At 52.2% G+C, this 24,208-nt stretch overlaps 10 protein-coding genes across 10 annotated transcripts; 3 read left to right on the top strand and 7 right to left on the bottom strand.

Annotated features, from left to right (window-relative positions):
* Nucleotides 1-425: 425 nt before the first annotated feature.
* Nucleotides 426-3,080, top strand: VTN00DRAFT_1200 (uncharacterized protein; the record flags this gene model as incomplete). The annotated part of the gene is made up of 3 exons (XM_069427282.1): nucleotides 426-540; nucleotides 1,488-1,848; nucleotides 2,165-3,080. 3 exons carry the CDS (start codon nucleotides 426-428, stop codon nucleotides 3,078-3,080), a joined length of 1,392 nt encoding a protein of 463 aa, XP_069291902.1.
* Nucleotides 3,081-4,918: 1,838 nt separating this feature from the next.
* VTN00DRAFT_1199 (uncharacterized protein) lies at nucleotides 4,919-7,257 on the bottom strand (the record flags this gene model as incomplete). Its single annotated transcript, XM_069427279.1, has 4 exons — nucleotides 4,919-5,643; nucleotides 5,726-5,991; nucleotides 6,084-6,374; nucleotides 6,647-7,257. The coding sequence occupies 4 exons, from the start codon at nucleotides 7,255-7,257 to the stop codon at nucleotides 4,919-4,921; spliced, it is 1,893 nt and encodes a 630-aa protein (XP_069291901.1).
* Nucleotides 7,258-7,408: 151 nt separating this feature from the next.
* Nucleotides 7,409-7,980, bottom strand: VTN00DRAFT_1198 (uncharacterized protein; the record flags this gene model as incomplete). The annotated part of the gene is made up of 2 exons (XM_069427278.1): nucleotides 7,409-7,729; nucleotides 7,807-7,980. The coding sequence occupies 2 exons, from the start codon at nucleotides 7,978-7,980 to the stop codon at nucleotides 7,409-7,411; spliced, it is 495 nt and encodes a 164-aa protein (XP_069291900.1).
* Nucleotides 7,981-9,219: 1,239 nt separating this feature from the next.
* Nucleotides 9,220-11,198, top strand: VTN00DRAFT_1197 (uncharacterized protein; the record flags this gene model as incomplete). The annotated part of the gene is made up of 3 exons (XM_069427277.1): nucleotides 9,220-9,235; nucleotides 9,387-10,181; nucleotides 10,234-11,198. The coding sequence occupies 3 exons, from the start codon at nucleotides 9,220-9,222 to the stop codon at nucleotides 11,196-11,198; spliced, it is 1,776 nt and encodes a 591-aa protein (XP_069291899.1).
* Nucleotides 11,199-12,229: 1,031 nt separating this feature from the next.
* On the bottom strand, nucleotides 12,230-12,607 carry VTN00DRAFT_1196 (uncharacterized protein; the record flags this gene model as incomplete). Its single annotated transcript, XM_069427276.1, has 1 exon — nucleotides 12,230-12,607. One exon carries the CDS (start codon nucleotides 12,605-12,607, stop codon nucleotides 12,230-12,232), a length of 378 nt encoding a protein of 125 aa, XP_069291898.1.
* A 1,066-nt stretch (nucleotides 12,608-13,673) lies between these two features.
* VTN00DRAFT_1195 (uncharacterized protein) lies at nucleotides 13,674-14,399 on the top strand (the record flags this gene model as incomplete). The annotated part of the gene is made up of 1 exon (XM_069427275.1): nucleotides 13,674-14,399. The coding sequence occupies one exon, from the start codon at nucleotides 13,674-13,676 to the stop codon at nucleotides 14,397-14,399; it is 726 nt and encodes a 241-aa protein (XP_069291897.1).
* Nucleotides 14,400-14,468: 69 nt separating this feature from the next.
* Nucleotides 14,469-14,765, bottom strand: VTN00DRAFT_1194 (uncharacterized protein; the record flags this gene model as incomplete). Its single annotated transcript, XM_069427274.1, has 1 exon — nucleotides 14,469-14,765. One exon carries the CDS (start codon nucleotides 14,763-14,765, stop codon nucleotides 14,469-14,471), a length of 297 nt encoding a protein of 98 aa, XP_069291896.1.
* Nucleotides 14,766-15,835: 1,070 nt separating this feature from the next.
* VTN00DRAFT_1193 (uncharacterized protein) lies at nucleotides 15,836-17,618 on the bottom strand (the record flags this gene model as incomplete). Its single annotated transcript, XM_069427273.1, has 4 exons — nucleotides 15,836-16,590; nucleotides 16,704-17,190; nucleotides 17,241-17,443; nucleotides 17,510-17,618. The coding sequence occupies 4 exons, from the start codon at nucleotides 17,616-17,618 to the stop codon at nucleotides 15,836-15,838; spliced, it is 1,554 nt and encodes a 517-aa protein (XP_069291895.1).
* A 3,759-nt stretch (nucleotides 17,619-21,377) lies between these two features.
* Nucleotides 21,378-21,611, bottom strand: VTN00DRAFT_1192 (uncharacterized protein; the record flags this gene model as incomplete). Its single annotated transcript, XM_069427272.1, has 1 exon — nucleotides 21,378-21,611. The coding sequence occupies one exon, from the start codon at nucleotides 21,609-21,611 to the stop codon at nucleotides 21,378-21,380; it is 234 nt and encodes a 77-aa protein (XP_069291894.1).
* An 80-nt stretch (nucleotides 21,612-21,691) lies between these two features.
* Nucleotides 21,692-23,041, bottom strand: VTN00DRAFT_1191 (uncharacterized protein; the record flags this gene model as incomplete). The annotated part of the gene is made up of 4 exons (XM_069427271.1): nucleotides 21,692-21,872; nucleotides 21,951-22,376; nucleotides 22,444-22,519; nucleotides 22,585-23,041. 4 exons carry the CDS (start codon nucleotides 23,039-23,041, stop codon nucleotides 21,692-21,694), a joined length of 1,140 nt encoding a protein of 379 aa, XP_069291893.1.
* Nucleotides 23,042-24,208: the final 1,167 nt, after the last annotated feature.

Genomic DNA, 24,208 nt, shown 5'->3' with positions numbered 1-24,208 from the left:
ACACACATAAGACTTGTTGATACGCGCAAGTACGACGAGAGAGAGAGAGAGGCTGGACCTGTAGTCCAGATGCGGAAGCGGAAGCGTCTCAGGGATATAGTACCTAGAACCTTGCAAGGCAGCAAGGCTGCGCAGGCCTTGAAATCCAATGACAGAAGACCACGAAGGATCCGCTGCTCCTGCTGCTGCTGCTCATGATTACTGCCTGGAACAAACATAGAACTCTCTTACAATCTCTTCTAGTATCTATTACTCATGTATGTCTATGTATGGTTGGTAGGTGGCTAGGAGTTGAGACTTGAGACTTGAGAAAGGCGGACGGAGGAGGGCACGGGAACTGCAGTAACAGAAAAGAAAAGAAAAGGACAGACCGGACGATAGATTATTCCCAATCCGCGTCTGTGTGTCTGTCTTGTGTGTTTACGATGAGGAACATCTCGAATGATGGCCGCTCGCTGTGTTATCCGGCGATTCCCACCCCCACCCCTCTTCTTCAGGGCCACAGAGCGCGTCACGACGACCTGAGGCCGCAGCAACGAGGTTCAAGATCCGTCCTAGGCTTTTAATTTGCTCCCTTTAACCGATGCGTGTTGCCATGGCGAGGAGGTTGGGAAGTGCGAGCTAAAAGCTGGGATTTTGACACAGAGTTTCTTCTTCCCCATGTGAAAGATAACAGGGGAGACAAGACGAGAGACGGGCTTCGTCAGCTCCCGGGCCAGTAAGGTCAATTGGATCGCGTCTCGGTGGTGAGAACTACCTAACTGGGTTCCGTGGCTGGAGACCAGACCGCGTCTCGCTGCAGCAGTTAGTAGTATGCTGTACGACCTAGGGTTCGGGGTGCATGAAAAAGCAGGGAGCTAGGTAGAGAGACTGACTAAGGGGTGTCAGAGAGCAAGTACAATAGTCTGCTGCAGCTTTGGCTTGCTGTCCCACTCTTCCCGTATTGCTTGCAGCGGTCCGCTTTGTAGGTTAAACGGTCGATATCATGTAGTCCCCACGGATCCTCGCTGGGCGGAGAGCGAGATCGGCGCGATCCTCGAACGGGGATGGCGTGATTATTTACGGAATTACAGGGCCTGCCAGGAAACCTGGGAGACCTCCGTGAGCCTCCAGCCTCGTCCGCCCGTTCATAAACAGTTTCTCCTCCCCCTCCCCCTTCACTGCTCTTCCTCTTCTTCCCTCTCTCCATCATCACTCGCATTGCATTCCATTCTTCATCTGCACCCCAGATCGAGAAGCTTCATCCAGCTCCATTGAACATTCCAATCGTCCCCTCTTACCCCTCGTTACCCCAGTCTTGAGTATCTTTCTGTACTACTGGCTGGTAGATTGAGCGAGAGACGACCCCTCACCGTTTCGTTTCTCCTCCGTCTTCCGTTCTCTAGACAAGAAGACTCAAGCCAGTTAAAAAGTCTTTTCTCGTTTCGCCTTTCGAGTTGTTCCGCAACAGTTCGGAAGGCATTCGAGAAAGGACGCCCGAAGGTCAGTCAATCTGGACTTTGACGCGCGCGTCCCCATCCCCTTCAGTGTCTTCCCGTCGTCGTACCGGAGCGACGCTGTCTCCTCATCTCCTCATCAGACCAGAGTAGAAGAAGAAGTCAACTTTGATCGCACTGCGCGCGTCGGACGGGAAGATACTCTAATCTCCTCTGCCTCGTCGGGCGTCGCTGTTCCTGCTCCTGTTGCTCTCCCGGACCCTCGCATCTACGGTCAGGAAGAAGTCGATCTCCGCGTCGTCGAATCTCGTCGTCCTTCTTCCTCCCGTCATTACCAGGACACCGTCTCCCTTTACGAGGAACCTGTCCAGGTCCGTTATTCTGAGGTAGAATCTACTCTTTCAAGTGACCGGTAAGTTCTTTAGTTTCCGTTGCAATTTCGCTGTTATAATATCTTGTGTGGTTTTCCCTATTAAAAAATCATATCTACATCTTATCTGCGGGGTCTGAATCTCTGAAGTCTGGAGGGACCCTCATGCCACATGGCTTTGCGTTGGCGCGAACGCTGGGGCTGTTTGCGGGCCCACGACTCGATCCTCAGTGCATCTAAGCCGCACTAAGCTCACATCGCGTTTTTCTTGGTCTTCGCGAACTAAAAGAAGCTTTTGACCCACCAATGATGCTCTCTTTTTGCTTCTCCATATTTTAAGCTATTCTGACCCCCACAGCGAATCCACTAGTCGTTACGACGATCACCGATACGTTTACGACCAGCCTTTAGAAAACCAGCTTGATATCACTGAGCGCGAAAATCGTCGCCGCATCCAACCTACCTACGAGGTCGACGTCTCTTCCAGAGCTTCTTACCAGTCTCCTTCTGAGTCTTACAGCGAAGACTCCTTCACTCGCGAAGTAGACGTCCAAGCGTCCCAGCCTTATTATACTGCTTCCGTCGAGGTCGACACCCGCAAAACTCAGCTTCTCGAAGAACACCCCACAAACAAGATGGGTTACTACGACGACGAAGGTAACTACCACTCCTTCCGCCGCGGAGTCGAGCGTGCTGCCGACCGCATCCTGCACCCTCTCCACCACCATGACAAGGAGATCGTCCTCGCCAGTGAAAGCGGCCCCACCCGTGTTAGTGGTGGAGTGCGCGAGAATGTCCGCGTCGTGCAGCCACGTGGTGGTAACCCTCCAGACACTGTCCCGATCCCCTGCCACTTTATCCGCATTGGCGACCTCCTGATCCTGCAGGGTCGTCCTTGCCAGGTGATCCGTATCTCCGTCTCCTCCCAGACTGGCCAGCACCGCTATGTTGGTGTGGATCTCTTCACCCGCCAGCTCCACGAGGAGTCTAGCTTCGTGTCCCACCCGTCTCCCTCCGTGGTTGTCCAGACCATGCTCGGCCCGGTCTACAAGACCTACCGTGTCCTGGACATCCGCGATGATGGACACGTCGTTGCCATGACCGAGTCTGGTGATGTCAAGCAGGGTCTGCCTGTCGTCAACCAGGGCAACCTCTTCCAGAGGATTAGCGATGCCTTCAACGAGGGCCGTGGCAGCGTTCGCGCTCTCGTCATCAACGATGGTGGTCGCGAACTTGTTGTCGACTACAAGGTCATCCACGGTGCCAGGCTCTAAGTCATGACTTGGAAAGGTTAGTTCCCGTCCCCGACCCAAGGCTCCTCAACGCACGTTCGTTCCCCGCTGACGTCACACAGCCGTTTCCTTTGTATCTACGACTGCTTCGTGTTGATTCCCTTCACAATGATAGATACCTCTATGGCAGTTCACGACCCTTTGTACCCGATATAATGGAAATGGATCCTGCATGACGGATGATACGTCCGCAAGGGAAGCTCGGACTCTGTATCAAATTGGACCCTTCTGTAACTATGGATCGTAATGCTCGTTTTAGTGATGTACTGGAGGTGGGAATGAAATGCAATTTGATGACATTGAAAAAAAAATTCTTCTAGTACTAATTGTCCCAGTAGTCATGTGGTCATTGTGGTTCCTGCATTCGCAAGTAGGATATCAAGTCTCTCCGCCCTCTCCTTGGCTTGCAAGATACCCGCATTGTGACCTACCTAACCTTCATAAATTCCTATGCTTTCAGCCGTCACTAAAATGGAGTAACCTGTTATGCCATGCCATATTGTTTATTGTAGTCTCTTGCTATTGACCCAGTTCAAACAAACAAACCAGACGACCGGTCATCGATTCGATTCGGTCCGATCCGATCAACGGAAACGGAACAAAACAACTACCTAAAACCACCAGCTACCAGCTAAACAAACTAAACCAATTGGGTATAATAAGTAAGAGGTAATAACCTTATAATAATGGGACCTATTATGCTCGTCCGTTCCTTCGTTGTTTATCGCATCGCAAGTATGTAAGGTTAGGAAAGCGACAGATCAAACAATGCCAGACGCTGGACTGGACCGGACTTATCATCTATCCAGCCACTTAGTTAGGTAGCCACAGGAGCTTTCCTGGTTGGGCTGGGGAAAAGAGAAAATAGACAGCAGGAAATGAAAACAGATAGAGAAATGTAACTGAGAATTTTTGATTTTTTTTTGGTTCATATTCATAAGACGGCCACGGACATAGCCCTAACTCGAACCCGAACCCAACCCGACCGACCGACATGGGCCAATTACCTACCTAAATTACGCCATACTCCCGTGTCGTTCAATTTCCAAAAACCGAATTTCCCATTTTTGCATTTTGTTTTTCCCACATTGCATTGATTTTTTTTCACACTGATGATAAGATAGATAAGTGGCATAGCATAGACAGGCATAGGCATGGGCATAGTCAGTCACAGTAGCGCATTCAAGCAAGCACCGTGTCCGTTTTGTCTGTCTGTTTGTCTGTCTGTCATTCATGGAGGTATATTCATATCATAGGTAGCTCGACAAGATACAGGTGGTAGATGAGATGAGCAAGAGACGAAAATGAAAAAAGACACCAAATACAAAAATTCTGCCCAGCAAGCAAGACCAATGAGTCCAATCCAGATCAGATAGGCCGCCGCATAGAGACACAGGGTAAAGGTATGATTACCGAAGAGAAAAATGGATGAAAAAAAGCGGACCAGACGACAATCTCTTAAATCAATCAGAGGGACCCGCGCCAAGATCAAGGAAGGTATAAGATAAAGACGTCAAAATCATTTTTGGGCTGAAATGCAATAGAACAATATCGAACAGAGAGACTGTCTGAAAACTGTAACTGGTGTTCGTACCATAGGATCCGTGCGACGCCGAGCCGATGAAGAGCAAACATACCATCCGTCCGTCCGTAAACCGTAGTATACATGTCTGTCTTGAAGAGACGTATCGGGTATCCATGCAAGCCTGGTGAGCAAGGAATGAGGAAGAGAAGTTGTGGTATAATGTTAATGTGCGCAGTAGTTGGAGAATGGTAAAGTAGGTAGGATGATTGAGAAGGACGTGCTTAAGGATAAGATGTTACTTCTCCCCATACTTGCCATATTCCTGCTGCCACTTGAGGAGATGTCGCGTGAGGACATCCATCATCTCGACGCTGCTGAGGTCTTTGAAGTCTTTCTCCTTGGGAGGCTGTTCTTCGCCATCAGTGGCTGGAGCAGAAACACCCTCCATGGGGTCTCCAGCAGCAGCAGACTCGCCTTCTTCCTTATTATCGGTGGCTGCGAGCTGCTCCCCAACAGCCTTGGCCACATTCCCATTGGCCTGATCGCCGTTGCCTGTGGGAGTGGAGCTCTCCCCGTTGACGGCCATCTCGACCTGCATACGGGAGATAAATTCCAGGATGGCGGCAACCCGTCTCTTCATCTCGTTCATTGTAGTGCGGTGAGGGTTCATATAGCGCGGCTTACTGGGCCTCCCGGACTCCCCACCATTTACGTGGATACCATTTGACCCGTTTCCATTCCCCCTGGGAGAGTCAGCACCGGTATCGTGCGACTGTCCACGGCGCGGAGAATTAGCCGAGTGGCTGGTATCAAAGCCATTCCCGTTGGTATCACGATCCCGTGTGTATTGGTTGCGCCCAAGACGACCCCCACGACGCGCAGGAGGCCGACCGGTCTTGCGTGTCGAGGGACGAGGGGCAGGAGGTTCTGGAGCAGGGGCGGAGGTATCGGGGGAAGGCTGGGAAGGTTCTGGCGCATTGGCAGTAGTCTTCACAGGTGAACCCATCTCCTGGTCGGAATCTGCTATCAGATCGTTAGCTTTTACCATAAAGAGCGATAAGAGATGTGAGAAAAGTGGAATTTCAGGGCCTGCGGAACTCACCGTCGCCTTTTCGTCGGTCCGATCGCCCTTTCCTACGACTTGCAGCTTCCGCACGTTCCGATTCTGCCTCATCTGTTTCCTTCGTTTCCTTCTCGCGCTGGTTGTTGCGAGTTGCTGCGCCCCTCTGCTTCTTGGCGTTGCCGTTTGCGGCAGCCTTAGCTTTCGACTCGTCGTCGGAGGCCGGCTGGGATGCGGAATTACTTTGCTTAGAAAGAGAGGATGGAGATGGGGAGCTGGTACGTTGTCTTTTCGCGGCCTGCTTGTTACTGTACGTATGGAACTTAGTATCGGTTTTGTAAGGCCGACGGCAGGCAAAAGTAGACAATTGCTGTTCAATGAAAGCAGTGTCAAAACTTACGTTTCACTGTCGCTACGACTCCTCTTCCCCCTACGACTCGACATATCGTCGTTGTTATTAGCCTTTGTATCTTCCTTGCTCTCCTCGATGGCCCGGCGGAGCTGCTCCTCTTCGTCATAAGCAGCGTCCCGGCTGTTCATGGTAGACCGGCGCTTTGTGTTCACATAATTATCGTTGTTATTGCGAGGCTTGGAATCTCGTGTGCGTCTGGAGTTATCTCTAGAGGAATCCCGAGAAGAAGAAGCCGGCGAGGAAGCCGCAACAACCGGAAGGTACTGGGAGGAGTGTTGACTGCGAGATCGTAAGCGATATGTCCACATAGCAAAAGAGAATTCTAACAGTAGAAAGAAATGTAAGAAGAAAGTCGCTTTGCGACAGCCAATGTACTTGCGCTCAGATGGCATAGGGGAGGGAAGGTGGTGGTTGCAGTGTGTTCCCGATGGTGACAGCAGCAGAAGCAACATACGATGAGGCAGTGCTGCAGAATGACGAGTACCAACAGTGAACGTACAACTGTAATGCTGAAGGAAAGGTCTGGGTTGACGGAGGCCGCCTGGACTTACCCATTTGACTCGTTGGTGATCTTGTGAAGGTCTTTTCGGCACTCTTCGCAGAAGTACTCATCAGGGCTCATGGCCTCGTCCATGATCCCAACACAGCCACCATGCTGCCAGACCTTGCACGAGTCACATTGGATGAACATGCTGCCGATATCGTCGGGGAGCATATCAGAGTTGTCATTTGACGAGTTCCCGGCTGACTCGTCCTTGAAGCCAGAATTTATCCCGCTGCGACCGAGAGCGTCCCGCCGGGAGGGCGGCAGGCCGGGATAGTCCTGCTGTCCACAGAGACACCTGGTTATTTCTTCCTCTTCTCCGTCCTCCTCTTCATCCTCCTCACCACCAAGCTTGAGCATGTCGTCATGCTCGTCATCGTCGCGGGCGCGCTGGCGCTGGCGCGTTTGTGGGAAGTCATTCTTCGAGCCGTTGTCCGGATCATCGAGAGACTGAGAACGCTGCGTCGATGATCTCTGCGGGGATGGGATTTTATGGTTCGAGCGAGTGCTCCTCTCCCCCCGAGATAGGGAGTTGGAGGAGCCGTTAGAGTTTGTGTGCTGGAGCAGGGCCGGCGAGGGCTGGCTCGTGCGAGCACGAGAAGAGCGACGAGGAGTCATGGTGGGAAGGCCGGCTGCCCTCGATAGATGTTGGAGATGGTCCGTCCTGGCGTCGACCTATCTCCCACGAGCACGACAAAAGTCGAATTCAGGGCGAGGACGAGCAGAAGCTGCCCTCGGGCGAGCTGTCGCACGCGGTGGAGAGGTGGGATCAAAAGCGGGAGAGGACACAGGAGACGGGGGAGACGGGCAATTGGGAGACGGAGGAGCAGAGCACAGAAGCAGAGACGAGGGACCGCTCGAGCAGAAGCCAGGCGCTACATAGTCTGGAGATAGAGATTCGAGGAGCGGGGAGCAGAGAGGAGAGAAGAGCGAGCAGGAGACGGAACGGGATGGCGCTCTGCGCTTGGCTTGGGCGTCTGGCTCTGCGCGCGCTCGGCCTGCGAGCATTGGCTCGTCCGCCTTCCCCGCTCACACGCGGCGAGAAAAAGCTGCCGGGGAACCGCCCTGTCCTCGTCCACGTCTCGCCGTTCTGGCATAATCTTGACGAAATCGCTCTGCCCTGACTTCTGCTGGAGACCCTTTTCTCATCCTCCTCCTCTGGCCAACCCCGCCTGTCGTCCTCGTGCCGCCCCCCTCGCCCCTGGCCCCCGTTGCGCGCCCTCCGTCCCTCGAGTCGCCGTTTGCTACGTATCCCCCTGACATAACAGGGATCATCGCGGAGATGTGAAGCGTGGGAAGATGGGAGATAACAGACCGTGTCGAGTGAGCAGGGAGCTCCATGTGGCCCGCTTATCAGCTCGAAGGTGCTGGCCCTCTGAGTTGGGAGATATACCGGGTGTTCTGGAATCTGCTGGCTAGCTGTGTGCGGTGCAGCTCTCATAGCTTTCTTGCCTGGTAGAATAGGTCATTTTCACATGGGACGGCGGCATCAATGGCGTCGCGTTCGAGATCCTCCTCGAGCCCTGGAGATGTCAGGCACTTGTCCCATGGCGACTGGCCGTCTGGTGCTGTCGTCCGATGCTACGGACTGCTATGCTGGCGCCTCCCAGCATCTGTGAATGATAGAGCAGGCCTCCTTATCATGTGCGACACGTGCCTGCAGCCTGCTTGATGCTCGCTGCTTCGCAGCTGTCGGGCGTCAGGCACTCAGGCGAGGCTCGCCGTAGGGTCAGGGACCTGAACGCTGTAGGGCTTCGGGAGAGGGGAAGAGGCCGGTTGTCCACCGCATCTCTGTCAACCCCCCTCTGGGGCAGCCCCCGCAGCATCTTCTGAAGCTGTTTGCTCTCTGCTGTCTCCGTAGAACGCAGCAAAAGACCGCCCTAGGCCTGGCATCGTGCATACAGCGCACCCCGTAGAGCCCACGTCCCGCTGCGCTGGCCGAGGACGGGGAATGCCCGATACGGTTTAGCGCAACGTGGGCGAGCCCTTGAAGAGTGGCAGCCACGGAGTTGTTCTACGGATACTTCTGCTTCCATCTCCGTTAAAGCTCAACGCTTGGATCGATCGTGGTCTTGCCCCCCTCCCTCCCCCTCGCACCCTTTGCAATTGTGCCCACCACGTCCGTTTCGTTTCCTGTCTGTGTTTCCTGCAGTAGACGCCTGTCACGGGCGCCCTTCCCTTCGTTCCGCCGCGGTGCTTCACCCCTCTCCTTAAAAGTCTGCATCGGTGCTGCTGAATAATTGCCGGTTGTGTGTAAGTCGACCCGGGTCTCTCCTCATGTCTCCGCGGTCTCTCCTGAGGGTGCCACGGACATAGGATGGCGGTGATGTCTACTGGCCCCTTGGCTTGATAGACCCCCCCCGTGGTTTCTACCGGCTTACCGACCTTGAGAGCAGGGCGCTGACTGTGGCTCTAGTTCGGTTTTGGATAAAATCCTCCGTATACTCCAAGTCCCTGTACAAAATCTTGCGTATCATACAGGAAGAAAAGGAAGAAAAAAATATATACAGAATCAGGCTGGTTACCCCGCAACAGTGCGGCCGTGGTCGCTGGGAGTGTGAGAGTTGACAACCCTGCACGATGGCGGCAACGTTAAGTACGTCCTCCCCAGTATCGATGTACTGGCCATCCGGGAAACCTGTCTGGTGTGAGGCTACATTATCAGATAGTTCCCGTCATGTGCTGGATCAAATCAAGGACGAGTACCCCGCTATCTGTTCAGTTGCTGATACTTGTGCCCCCCGCAGGCGGGTCGTATAATTCCGCCCCCGATACGCCATCTCCGGTCTATCCAGATCGATTGATCCGGCCTCTACCAAAGCGTCCGCTTCGTTCTCGCCTTTCTCCGGAGGCCGCAGAGTCCATCCTTTATCCCCCGGCTCCCCCAGCGACACAGCTTTTCTACGGCAGCTATACAGAGAATGGCGAGGTTGTCAATGATGCTAAAGTCTACGTGCAGCAGAACCTTGACAACTATGGCCATGATCACAGTCCAGATGGCGATCATCACCACCCCTATGAAGACGGGGTTGAGCTCGAGAGTGGTGATGAGGACGGCCCTGTAGTTGTTCGTCGAAGTGCTGGTTTCCGCGGGTCTTCTCTGTCGCCATCGGCCCCAGGCACAAGCCGCCAAACATATACGGGCAACGTGGATGGCTCACAGATCAAGTCTTCATCATCCGTTGATGGCTACGATGCCTTTGAGAACACGAACAACAAGAAGAAACGCAAGATTCCCACGTCGGGAAATCTGAGCAGCCACCACTCCTCCCTGTCCGCTGACCTGGCAAACATGGGAATCTCCAGCTCAGGAGCAACATCGTCGGCAGACGCTAACAGTACTGGGACATATTATGGGTCAGGGAGTCAGGCATCTCCTGCAAGCAGTGGGATCTCAGGGCCTGGCAGGGGTCGCCTGGGCCGCAATGCTCGCAGTGGCAGCGGGAGGAATCCCTTATCCGTCCACACACAAAATAGCTGGCTGAGTGGTCGCTCTGGCGCAAGTCGTCGCGAGCAGACACCATCGTCACAGGGGCCAATTGGTAATTTCTTTCTCCCTTTCATTGTGTGGTTGTCACTCACCATCTCTCCCAGGTGAATCAGGTGCCAAGTCTGATCAGGGTATTATCTCTGCTGCTATAGCGAACGCTGCAGCGCTCTCCTCCCCTCCAAAAGGTCAAGAGAATGTCAGCTTGCTTGAGCAGCAAAAGACAACACCAAGAAAGACTCAATTTACCTTCACTTGTGAGTCAGATTCATCCAAGGGCATGGCTTTGCAGCCGCAAAATCCATATCCAATACCGCAGCATCACCGTCCGCCTAATTCCTCTCTATCAGCTGCTGCACAGCGAGGTTTCGCTACACAGGGAACCCAGACAAGTCCAAACACGACTGGCCAGGCAAATCAGCAGGTACAGTCCGGGTCCCAGCAGCAACAACAACAGCAGCAGCAGCAACAGCAACAGCAACAACAAGCTGCAGGAGCTCAGGCGAATACCCCTGGCAAGAAGCCAAAGCGATCGCCAGGGAGCATCTACGCGTTGGCGGCGCGTCAGCGAAAGATCCAGCAACAATACAATAACCTCCACCACCCGCCCAATATCGAGGACATATGGATATGCGAGTTCTGCGAATATGAGAGCATCTTTGGCCACCCGCCTGAAGCACTCATCAGACAATATGAGATCAAGGATCGCAAAGAGCGCCGGAGACTGGCAGAGAAGAGGAGACTGCTCGAGAAGGCAAAGATGAAGGGTCGCAAGGGCAAAAAGGCCACCAAGAACGCGGTGAAGAATGCGGCGGCACAGCAGCCTGCGCACCATCAGGGGTACGACCGCCAAGCGGGAGAGCATGCTGCAGTGGGTTCTCATGGATCTCACGGGGATGATTATCTGGACAACGAGTACGATGATGAGCCTATTCCGATTCCTGCTCCGTCTCAGCACACTCCAGTCAAGCAATCTTCGCCTCCCGGAAACCAGCCAAAAGTGGCAACAGGCACAGGGACAAATAATAACACCAAAGGTATAGCAGGCGGGGGAACAGGTCGACCGTCTTGACAAGCCAGCTGGCCGGTTCGATGGCTGCTTCACCATGGTGGTAGCATCGTTCGCAAATTCCTTCGGGGCGAACTTGTCACTATCCCACCATCGTCAGGTCATTTACGAATCCGGCCTACCTGTCGTCCTTTTTCTGCTTCGTTTCTTTGCTTCTGGCCTTTTGACTTTTCGAGTCTTTGTTTAACCGTGTATTTCCTTTTCCCTCCCCCCCCAGTTTCTCCCAAATCATGTCCACAATTATGACCCCCCTTTTTAGTATCCCCTGCGTGGTTCGACGACTCCCCTCTCAGCATGTTATTCTGTATGGTTATTTCCCATAGCATCAGCATCGCAAAATAACCTTCTCCATGATCTGATGAATTCATGTCCTGGTGTGTTGTATCGGGTGGTGTCCGGCTGTCGGTAGCATGAATGGAGGGTGATGTGGTTTGGCTAGCGAGGCATGTTTGTACGTTCAAGCCAGCGTGATCGACCGTGGCCGGAATGTCTCCGCCTGCAGTTGCACATGGCTACGTGGTGCACGAGGTTTGCATCTCGGTTTCTTTCGAACGGATGTACCCCGCTTCTGTCGGAGTCTTTTTTTTTTTTTTTCTTCACACAGCGGCCACCATCGGCTCAAAAGTCAACTCCTGGCTGCTTTGTCTATAGGATCTGTCTAGTGTCGTCCCCGAGAGATCTCAAATGACAATTCTCCCTAAGCAGTCATGGGTGGCTGATATCTATGTATCTAGCATCGTCCCCATTATCGATATATCAGGACCTGAGACGCTGGTCAGCCTTTAGGCGCCGGGACTTGTCCGTAGAACGGAAGTCTGCATTCGCCGTGAATTGTTTTTAATTTAGAACACCAAGCCTGCGGGGACATCGTTGGAGTCTGAACGGACGGATCGAACCATGCCCTTGTTCCGTCCATTGGTGCTTGAAGCCCGGGTTTGAGATGCGCACGTTGAGCCCCGGTGGGGGTTTCTAATCTTAGGAGTCACCTGTGTGTTCATATACGTGCCAGATACCAGAGGGGTAGCTCGAAGACGTCAATAACTGTGTCGATCTGCATGGCTCTGTCGCGGAGCACCAAGAACGGTAACGCGGTATTTGGTCGGATTCTGCACATTCCTCGGCCGTGAAGACTGCAAGATTGATTGACTGGCGGCCTTCGTCGTGAGTGTTGACTGCGGCAGGGCGAGCACGCAGAGCCAGTCGTGTCCCGCCGCCGCCAGGAATCCGCTACGGCGGATCTTCACAGAACGCACCCATCCAGGAACCATCTCCATCTGCTTGTTTTGTCCGCCGAGACCATCGACGCGTCCTGACAAACCGTTCCTGAAACAATCGTAGCCAGCTGACAAAGTCATTGTTCCTGCAGGATGACATCGAGGCGCTGCGGTGGGGGCCCGGCGCTTAATAGTCATTGGCACCGTACCTGTCTCGAAACTTCTGACCGTGAACGACCAAGGCTCATCAATCAATCCATTCATTCCTCACGGTGGCGGCGAGGAACGACACACTCTCTGTAACCTGTTCTCGACACGAGATGTGTCGACGTGTATTTATTTTTTGGTGCCATGGTTTTCCCTTCCGCCATGGCATCCGTTTTGTCTCTTGGCCGTTTTCCCCCCTTTCCTCTATCTTTTTTTCCCTTTGTTGTTTCAGACCTGGTGATCCCGTCGCATTGATTTTTTATTCTTGGAAGTCAAAGTAACGGCGGTCATCGACTCGATGGCCGCCAAGGAATGACATCTGAAACGAAACGAGCTCCATTATCATTCGCGCGCGCGAAAAACAACAGCGGCTCTTGTTGGTGCTTGTGGACAAACCACGATTGTTTGTTCCCGGTTCCATCCCGGTCTGCCCTTTTTGTCTGCAGGCTAGGTTAGGTTAGTCTTTATTGTTTGAGACCGAACGATGTCGTTTGATGGCCGATCTTATTGACCAGACGCCAAAGGAAGGGACCTGGAGAAGTCTATAAGATTGAAGGTATGTCCCGTTGGGACCTTTGATCAGATCAGATCCCCCGGAAATCGTTCTCTATTGTTATCATTATTTCCTTGTTCTTCTGCTTGTGCTCTTTGATTCTGCCGGTTGGCGAGAACAACAAAAGTTGCTTCTCCATTCTTATTTGTGGTGTTATACGTTCCTTGAACTGCATTTGCCTGCCTATTTGTACATTCATTCGCTGGCCCTTCGATCAATCAGTCATTCCATACTTGATTGAAGTGGATCGTTTTTTGACGAAGAGGCACGACCCTCAAATCACAGAATAGGAAGCAGCTAACTCGGCGCTGTGCGCGGTTTACATACTTCCGTCCATCGTCTTCGATCTTTCCTCATTCGTTGCGATTCCCGACGATAAGGGTTGAGTTATACGTTACACTCATTACGACACACAAGTCACGGGCGCAAGCGTCACATCTGACTCTTCGAACATAACCCTGCATCGCATTCACTACAGCAACTACTACTTCAACAGAATATTCGATGTTCTTCGTCGTCCTCAAACTCCTCAAATTCGGCGCCTCCCAGGCCAAGAAGCACAGAGACGCAAAGGACGACTACCAACAACACCAACAACAGCAGAACGCCGCATACCCGCATCAGACCCTTCCCAACGGACGCTTCAACTTTAGCTACAGAATGCCCGCCGCCTCAACCTTCACGGACGGCGGCTCTGGCCCGGGAATCATATCCTCCGCCATGCTCTTCGCCGAGGCCGGCCTCCGCTTCGTCCAGTTCGTCATGGCCCTCGCCGTTGTCGGCCTCTACGGCAAGGACATCAACTTCGCCCTGCAGGAGAAGGCCTATGCGGACCCGAAGTGGGTCTACGCCATGGTCCTCTCTGTCCTGGCGGCCCTGACGGCCATGGTCCTCTTCCTGCTCCTCTTCATCCTCCAGAACCCGCTCCCGTTCCGCACCCAGCCCGTCGTCCACTTCCCGCTGTTCCTGTACGAGTGCGCGCTGTGCGTCCTGTGGCTGACGCTGTTCGGGATCTTCGGGAAGATGTACATCGGGGAGGATCCCGAGGGGGATACCGGCATCGTGCGCATGAAGCATGCGGTGTGGGTCGATCTGGCGAATCTGGGTCTGTGGATCGGGAGCGCGACGTGGGTTGGGCTGAGGTGGAGGAGGTGTATGAGGGCGGTTGCGAACGCGCAGTTGCCTGATAATGGTGGTACTGCTCGGGATGCTGAGAAGGCGGAGTCGTGATTGACGGCTTGCCTACTGGTGTAGGAAGCGGTCTTTTTCCTCTTCCCGAAGTTCCCTCCTCGTTATGTGTCATTGTCGACTATCGAGGCCGGGAGATGTGAACCTCAGATGTTGAATCAGGAACCAATCCGATCTGAGCTGAGAAAAGAGAAGGCAAAGAGAAGTGGGGGGAAAAAGAGGGATTTTTATGTGACCATAATTACCTATCACGTTTTTGGGGTTTATCACTTTGGGATGTTTAAGTAGTCGGTCCGTTGGATTTGTTTCCTTGTTGCTGCTACTCTCGATGATGCTATTGTTTTTTTCCTGTCTCCTTTCCTGCTTTTTTCTCATCTCAGACATGCCCATCCCAAATCTGCATTGCATTTTAGCTAGGTACCTTACCTCTAACTTAGGGATAATTGCATTTAAACGGCGTTATTTTTGGTATTCGTTGATGTTGGTCTCCATGGTCTATGGCTTCTAGAAGTGTAAACAGTATAAATATATACCGTGTGTATATATATATATATATATAAATTACGACATGGAAGGAGAACCTTGTCACGACAGCCGGACTGGACGCGTTTTATTTATTCGGTTTGAAGGTCCTCTGTTGATTTTGCTGATAACTGCTTGTGCTATTACGCTACATAGGCATGATGATTAAGCCTAGTTATCTAGTAAGGTACATACATAGGTGCACATGTGGACCTCTTTGTCTCTTGTCTCGGTCGGGGTTGATGATGATGATGATGCCTCCTTTGAAAGAAAAAGCTCCATATCATGTTAACACGTAAAGCTTCAGCTAGCTAATTTTTTTAGAGGATTTGGTTAATAATTAACTTATTATTATTGTAGTCGCGAACAGGAAATAAATAAAGATGTAGGTGTAGGGCTCCTGAGGTAACTTTTTTGTGGGGGCAACTTGGGGAGGTAAAGTAAGGTAGGTAGGTTAGGTAGATGATAGACAGGGGTTGTTTTTTTGTTGGGTTTGATGGATAGCGGTTTCTTCTCTCTTGCAGTCCTCTCTTCCCCTCTCTCTGGATCCCGATTGAGAGATTTCTCAATTAATTATGCCAGGTCAGATTAGGGTTCGTCCAATTCTCCGATAAATTTTTGGCTTTTTTTGTCTTGAATATAGGTAGATTAGGTTAGGTATGTGGCTGCGCTCTATGTAAAATAAGAGACTTTCAGTCCGTATGTATGAGGTATGTATGTGTGTATGGTCGTATATAGGTAGGGATGCGGTCTAGGGTTTGATGTCTGAGGTTCGAGGATTTTTTTTATTTTATTTTATTTTCCAGCTTGGTTCTTCCGGCAAAGATGTGGACCGTGGATGAAGGAAAAGTGCACGAAAAGGGAAAGAAAAGAGGGAAGGGGGATGTAAGGTAAGGTAGAAGTGACAAGAAGCTCTGGCCAGATATATGCCTGGCATTCCCCAGCTTCAGCTGAATTCAGGCCTCGTAGCCTCCTCTGTCTTTTCGCTGCGCTTCTCTTCCTCTTCCAATTCCTCTGCCGCCCCCTCCTTCATGGTACGTTGTAGCAGCGCTACTCGACAGCCTGCTCTGCTCGATCATAAGGCTGAGCTGGCTTCGGGGCTGGGATGGCGACACGGAACGGGAGTGTAACGGTGACACGGAGGAAGGTTGCAAGCGAGATCGGTACGGTATGTCTGCCCGGAGCAGGTTACCGTTATTGTTGTTATTAGTATTATTATTGTTATCATCCCGTACGGGGTCATCGGGGATTGTTTCATCGCGGCCACGGTCACGATCCCCGTGCTCGTGGTGGTCAGACGGAACGGAAAGGTCATGCGGTCCTCCGCCGCCGCTGGAAGGAGACAAGCTTCTGCTGGCGCGTGTAGTAGATTCTTCTTCTGGGCTTGGCTCCTGCTGGCTTGGGGACAGTAGTGTTGCTGTTGCGGGTGATGACGCCGCGAGCGATTCTTGGAGTCTTTTCTCCGCGAAGCGAAGGCGGAAGTCACTGTCCACCAGTGGATTCGCTGCTGGTTGCCGATGTCGTTCCTCTGGAGAGAGATTCCTCGGACTCTTGTGATGGTGGATGCTACTGGTTTTGAAACTAGTGGGGGGAGGTGAAGGCTTTTTGGCGGTTGATGAACTGGTGGTTGCCGGGACATTGTTGGAGAGACGGACGGCCACGCCCTGCCATGGATCTCCTGCTTTCGATGGTTCCGGACTCATGGCCAGTGCTGGATTAAGGGAAACAGTTAATATGTAATAAGCAAGACAGTTATCTTGTTTGCACAAAATTGTCGATTCCTGAGCGCAGCGGCAGCGCTTCTGAAGGGGAACAGAATCTTACCTCCTGAGAGTACTGGTTTATGGGGGTTGATATCCTCCTTTGGGAACTCAGCCTGACAAAGTGTTGACTTGACTTGAGGTACGGTGGGCGGCGAGTTCCTGGCAGATGCCACAGCAGATGGGGGTTGCGACGATTTTCGCCTGACAATGACCGGCCTGCGCTTTGAAGATGCCGTGTTAGCCACGAAAGCCATCATCTTCTTCCGTCCCTTTTTGGACGCAGGGTCTCCGCTTGGACTTTGAGTCCTAGAAGTCCCAGCCTTTGACTTTGATGCGGTGCGCGAAACGCTCTGGCCTGCTGGGTCAGTGATCAGGATTCGCGCTGTCTTTGGCGCTTCCGCTTGCGCTGTATTTGACTTCTTCAAGATAGGAGGAAGCGGTGCGCGATCTTGCGCATGACGAATTTGACCCTCTTTCGCATCAGAGCCGCTGCTGCTATCATGCGATATCGACTGTAATGTAGAGTCGCGGGACGGCGCTTGCTGGGCCTGAAACAGTTCGTCAGTCGGTAACCAGCGTAGGAATCCTCGGACCATACCTCTATCAGATCCAGAGTCTTTCGTGGACTTGAGGTGGGCGTTGTTCGTATGGGGCTCCCTTCAGATATGTGGACAAACAACATCGCCAGAGTTGACCCGGAAAGGACGCCGTATATGCGCCTGCTACTCCAAATCCTCCAGAAGAAGTTTTCCAAGCGGTGTCCGACCTCATCCTGGAGAACAGAGCTGTTGGTTGTGTAGACTAGCAAAAATAGCGACGCAGTCAGCTCCTAATATACTTTCTTCACATGAAGGGCCGCCGTGATACCTCTCCACAGTTGGGCGATATCCGCAACATCAACACCACCCAAGCTCTCAAACCCAGAGCGGATCTTCCCCGTGGTGACGATCAGACCCTCGGGAAGTCCCTCCGTCATGGCAGCTCACAGGAGAGAATAGATTGCACACTGGGTTTTTTTTTTTTAGTGTTAGGAGTCCACTACATGGTCATCATGTCCGCGCTGCGCAGGCCTGGTGTCAGTCGGAAGTGAATGCAGATGGGCCAGATTATGCGAGATGAGCAGCAACATTCACATATGTGAGAAAAGAAAAGTTCATGTCGCACGAATATCACGCATATCAGGTCCCGTCCCTGGCGGTGTGGTTCATGAGCAGAGCGCGTGGGGCCTTAGATTGGTGAAATGAAAACAGTGGAGGGCACCCTAATAGGAGGGAAGTGAAGAAAACGACAGAACAGAAGGCTTCTCTCTGGGCCCTATTCTCCGGGGTTCACAGGATGCTTTCTGCTCCCGAACTCTACTCGCTCAGCGCGTGGCCAAGAGGACAGCTCAATGATTAAAGACCAGAGACTTAAGGATCGCACAGAGATAGCGCCAAAGCTCGAATCCGAATCATGCCGCGCGTGGACTTAGTGAGGCGGGGCGGACAACGCACTGACAGATGGATGTCGCGTCCAGATAAAGTAGACATTTAAGTGTTATGGGGGGTTTACGTCCGAGAGCGTTGCTGAGCTCAATCTCCGATGGCAGAACGTCACAACCAGACCAGGCCCTGAGGGATTACCGGAACAGCGCTCCGCAAGCCACGAGTCTCCGGCACGCGCTGAATCGAATGCTGCTGGCCACGTCCGCGACCAACAGGCCAGGACAAGAGGAGGGGGCAATAATGTTTCGACAAGAAAAAGGGATCGTTCATCAACCGTCATAGCTTGTCATTCCACGCAGCAGTTTGCTGGATCCTCGGCGCGGGCCGGGACCACAGGGTGAGCTAGACACAACATCGACAAGTTATACGCAGCAGACTATAGTCCAGTTGATCATAAGCAAGGCGGACTGGCATCATCCTGCCCTTCCCACCGTCACGCGAGTCCCATGCCGGTACCTCACCGCATGTTCCATTGGACGTACCTCGAGGGTTCCGTACGTCCTCTCCTTGCCTGCTAGCCTTAGGGCTGATCCCGCGCCGGAAGCGGTCAGAACAAGGGGAGCCTGAGGGGAACGAAAGGCGTGGGGCCGCTCTCCCCGAACCCCTTCTCTCTGCACACCTGGAGCAACAACAATTCATGGACTGTCCGCACTGCCCTTGAAAAACAAAAGAAGAGGTGACAATGTGACCTCGTCGAACGGGGGGAACCTCGTCCCATCACATCCATGCCCGCTGCCTGCGTGACTTTTTGGAAAGACGCTCGGCGTCGGGAGGAACCGCGAGCCGTTAAGGCAGTGGGGCACCTTTTGGGAGCTGCAAATTATCCGTTCTTGTACGTCGATCTCGGATTCCGGGAATCAGGATACTCGCTCTCCAGGGCTGCCCAAAACCAGCTGCCCAAACTTAATTGAAAAGAACGGACCCTTTTAGATCTTAGGTTAGGGGGGCTGAAAATGCACACCATTCGGACGGAGCTTTATTGTTCTTGGGCATCGGCCATCCAGCACCGAGATTCGTCCAGGCAGGATTGCCCAAATCCAGTAGAAGAAACGGTGAGCGTATTGTCGATAAAAAAGATCTCATAAGGCTTTCAGCTAATGTACTGTACCTCGTACCTACAGTAGTTGCCCCCAACCCAATGCGGTTGGCTGCGCCGCGTGGTGGCAGGATTTACGTTGATGATCCAGCAGTGCAACAAAAAAGAGCAGAGACAAAAGGGATCGCGCATTCTGAGCCATGTGGCAACACTAGAAACCCTCTTTGGCCGTCACTAGATTCCCGTGATGTCCAAATATCTTAAGAGATCATCTGACAAGCTGGCGGTCGATCGACTGATGTGGGAGCTTGTGCAGGATCACCCCTTGCATACTGTTCTATCATTCTACTTTATCCCGGATTTCTTGTTATCCTTCCTTTATTTCATTCTCTAGAGGGCTGGCCACTGATAGGGAGAGCGAGCTGATCCTTAGACTAACTTTCTGGATAGGAGAATTAGAGTTTGGGGACATTAGAAATACCAAATGTTGAATTATACTCAATTTATATAATATGAGCATCGCGACTGAACAAACTCTCATACCGCAGATATACCACTTATACAATATTAGATGACACCATCAAAGCCGTATTGATATATATATATATATATATATCGCAGGTGACCTCTCCTCAAACAAACGCTCCTCGTCACGCCTGATGTATAAAAATTCCAGGCTAAACCGAGAGAAGACACTTCAATCAAACTCTATACATTAGGTAAGTACCTAGATAGGGCTATAGCTTTTGTATCACGAAATGGGTTCATTATTCATTCAGCCAGGTCGATGAAAACGGTAAAAAAAAAGATGAGACATCCCTATCCCAGCGCCTCCAGTACCTACCTCCTACCTACCTAACCTAATCAGATTGGATTTATTTGCAGAAATCAAACCGTATCACGTCACATCACGTCAACATCGCATCGCGTACCGCGCGAGCAAAGGGAAATTAATTCTGTGTTTCAATCCATTGTCGGGAAGGGCTAATCTAACTAACCCGATAATCGTAGCGCGGCTTGTTTTGGAATCTTTTGTGTCTGTTTCAGAAACATGGATGGGGTCGAGAGCCTCGTTAGGTAGGTAGCCTGGGACATCCATCCATCAATCATCAAACTGGAAAAGGGGGTGAGGGTGAGGGTCGATCGAGTTCGATGACTTGAAAGTAATTCTTAATAATACATCGAGATATAGTTAATTAAAAATAAATGGATTTACGGATCTCCGTGGTATATCATATTTAGGATATAAATTTTATGGCCTGAAGGAATAGATAGAATGGATGGATTTAGACGCCTTTTTTTATATATGAAAACATAAAAACAAAAAAAGGGTATCAGTCGACGATATTCCCTCGCCAAGAATGTGAAAACAAACATGTCCATGTCAGAAAAACTCCATTTCATAGCATGCACTTCTTCAAGATAGATGGCCAAGAATTATCCTAGCGACCTCTCATGAGCACACATCTCCATGGCTTAGACTCTCGCGGCTGATCAAGTAAGTAGATGCCATCCACAATTCGGTTGAGGGAACGTCGACTCCTAAGAAAAAGAAAAACTCACCACGCATAGGTACTAATGCAGTGCGCAGAGACAGCTGGGATAGTATGTACAGCGCACACTTCCAAGTTTCTGTGACCGGTTTCACAAATAACAAGGCTGCTACAGGGGATCTAAGTTAGTCTAAGGATGCAGAATCAAGGAGAGCAAATGCGTCTCGTCAAACTGCCAAGAATAGCTACTGCAGGCCGAGAAGGCCACACGTAGCCGTCGATACAAGACTGCACATTTACGTACACGACGGAAAATCGCAAAGCGTCCCCGAGCGTGTTGCCAGGACACGAAATTTCTGGATGCAGGATGCGCTGTTTCCAGCGATAAGCTTCAGGATCGAATCTAGTGGGAAGCACCTACTGGCGCAGGCTGATGCGCCCGTAACTGTACCCCTCGAAAAGGATGTCCATGGTCGTAAGACAACATGAGGCCTATGCCCCTTCGCGTGTTATGTCCATTTTCCACTTTCCAGCGATGGAAGAATGTACTAAGGCGACGAAAAAAGGAAGGTGACGAAGCCTTCCATAATTGATTCAGCGGCGGTAATCCGCACGGTTTCTCCTGACAATAAAAACCCACGTCTATGAAATGCGCCCAAACAAGCAAAAAAAAAAGAGCTCTATCATCCGATAAAAAAACAAGAGCAAAACCACGAAAATTTTCAGTCGAGCAGCACAAGCAACGACAACATAGCAGGAGCTGTTTTAGATGGAATACCGCGCAAGGCGCCCCAAAGGGAAGAGATTCGACGAGCAAGCTTCGGATCATTATTAACCGGGGTATCGACTGCGAATGACGGACGGTGGGAAAAGAAGAATCGAGCGCTTGCAGGGAAATAATGGACCCGATGCAATAAACGATCCTCTATGAAAAAGCACAACCGTCTATGACCCATCCCAAAAAGGACTGCGCTCCGGATATCAAGATAAGATGAAAGTAGAAAGCCACATATCGAAAGGGAATCTGAGACCCAGTTTAAGTGAGGGTGTATCCACCGTCGACTCTCAGGTCGGCGCCCGTGACGTATCTAGAAGCGTCACTGAGCAGGAAGGTGACGGCACCCATGAGGTCCTCTGGTGTACCCATCTTACCGACGGGGATCAGAGAGGTCCACTTGCGGTTAAGCTCTGGGTTCTCGTCAAGGATCTTGCGGGTACTATGGGGAAAGAACGTTAGCATCTCTGTTGATCCAGCTCAAAATGGAAAGATGGTATCGAAGGTCGATTGAACTTACAGGGCAGTGAGCATGTATCCGGGACTGATGCAGTTCACGCGGATGTTGTGACCTGCCCACTCGACTGCCAGAGAGGCAGCCAGGTGGCGCACAGCCGCTTTCGCGGCGTTGTATGGTGCCTGTGGCTGGGGAACGTTGACGATCGCTCCGGACATGCTGCCGATCATGACGATGCTACCCGGAGCCTGACGCTCCATCAGGTGTTTGGCGACACCCGTTGCGAAGAGGTAGGTACCGTCAACGCAAACTCCCCAGAGTTTCTGCATCCGGTCATAGGGGTAGGAGATGGCATCGAAGTTCTCGGTGAAACCGGCAGAGGTGACCAGGCTGTCGATTTTGCCATGCTTCTGGATGATCTCCGCAATACACTCGTTCACGGAGTCAGGGTTGGCCACATCGGCGTAGTGTGCGGTGACGGTGGGCAATCTATGCATGACGATAATGTCTCAGCCTCACTCAAACGCTTGAATCAGTAATGTTCGATTAAACTCACTCCTCCTCCTCCAATCCAGGGTTCTCCTCCTTGAACTGGGCAACAAGCTTCTTTGCTTGCTCTTCGGCCTCTTCCTCTGCAAGAAGTTAGCAAACCTGTTTCTTATTGCGTTAGAAGATGCAATTGCACGGTAGGACGTACTGTTCAGGTCGACAATAGCCAGGTCAGAGCCAGAAGCAACCAGGGCCTGACCCATAACCAAACCCAGACCGCGAGCACCTCCTGTGACCACGCTGACCTTGTTTTCCAGCGAGAAGGAGGCGAGCGTCCGCTTGAAGTGCATGCCTCCACGGCCCTGCACGATGGGACTGCGCGGCATCTCATCGTCCTCTGGGTACTCGATCTTCACGCTCTCGTCCGTACGGGCGTATTCACCCTCATGCTGCCCGGAAGCCCCCTCCGGAGCTGCAGTAGTGGCGCGAAGGATAGGATCCTTCTTGAGATTGTTGTTGTCCTTGGACAAAAAGGGCGTGGAGGAGATGGAACGAGAGGCTGGGATAGAGAGAGCCGGCCGATAAGCAGCTGCTCTCGCAGCTGGACGAGAGGTGGCCTGGCTAACGGCCCTGATAGCCTGGCGGGTGACCGAAGGCTTGAACATGACGGAGGCTGCGGAAGGGCCTGAAGGTAATCTGAGGGAAGGTTAGGGCGGGGGTGATGTTGAACAGAGATCGATCAGGGACGTACCTTGGGAGGGGGGGGAACTCTACTTAAACAGAGGCTGGGTGAAAACTCTGAAGTTGCCTCTGTGTCAACAAGACCGTGGGACAAAACGCTGTGTCCACACACGGGGGGAAAGTATGGATACTAGACTTAGTCAGGAGCTTGGGGAATGCGACTGGGGAAAGCGAAGAAGGGGAAAATGCGGCAAATAATACGGAGGAGCCCGAGACCCGCTATCGGACGACGCGATGGATAAACAGACAAATCATGCTTCAAGGGGTATCAACAATTTTTTTTTCTCCAGATAAATAAGCTGGCGTTGCGTGGCTTGCGGTGCGTGAGCTGTGATGTCAGGCGGTGGCAGTTTCAGGCCCAGGCCCATCACCGACCGCCAGGCCGTGCATAGGGCCGCAACGCTGCACTTCTGTTCGTACAACAGCTCTCCTGCCGTGCCACCGGCCAAGCGCCGTCTCGCACCGTTGGAGTCGAGGCTCCATCTCGTTCCCTGTCTACACTCAACATCCCACTTTTCTTTTGGACCTTTGTCTCCCGTCCGACCTGGGAGTCGTGCCGGAGCGGTCCTCGGAGCTTACTATGTTGTGTAGTAGACTACTAGCCTCGACGATCCCGATGCTTGATCTCCAGTCAATCCCTACCGTAACCCGCCTGTGGGACAGGGAAAAAAGAAAACACAGTTCGGCGCTCACCGCTCCCGTTCAGGTACAAAATAGCCGATGTTGACAAGTCGCAGGGAGTGGGCACGCAGCAGCAAGTGCTTTACCCCCATATGGCATGAGCATGGAACGAGAAAGAAGCAATTGAACTGTCACATGGTCTGTTCTGTATAGTCTATACGGATGTTCTATGCTAAACTTAGATCACCAACGCCTTTCGGACCGGTCCAGACAGCAGCGAGCTGCCGTCCTGCTGACAGCTGGGCCGTGTGCCGTGTGCGCTTAAGCAGCTTGGGGCCGTCCCCGAGTTAACCCCCAGCTCCCCCGACTCGCCCGAACTTACCGACCGATCTATCCACGGATCGCGCGATCTACGGAGTGCGGCTTTTACCCTTTAAGCTCGCGACCTCCGCGCCGGTCATCAGAGAATA

This window comes from Thermoascus crustaceus (assembly GCF_041956765.1).
Source record: "Thermoascus crustaceus strain CBS 181.67 unplaced genomic scaffold VTN00scaffold_1, whole genome shotgun sequence".
Lineage (NCBI taxonomy): Eukaryota > Fungi > Ascomycota > Eurotiomycetes > Eurotiales > Thermoascaceae > Thermoascus > Thermoascus crustaceus.
This window is presented reverse-complemented; position numbering and strand designations above follow the sequence as displayed.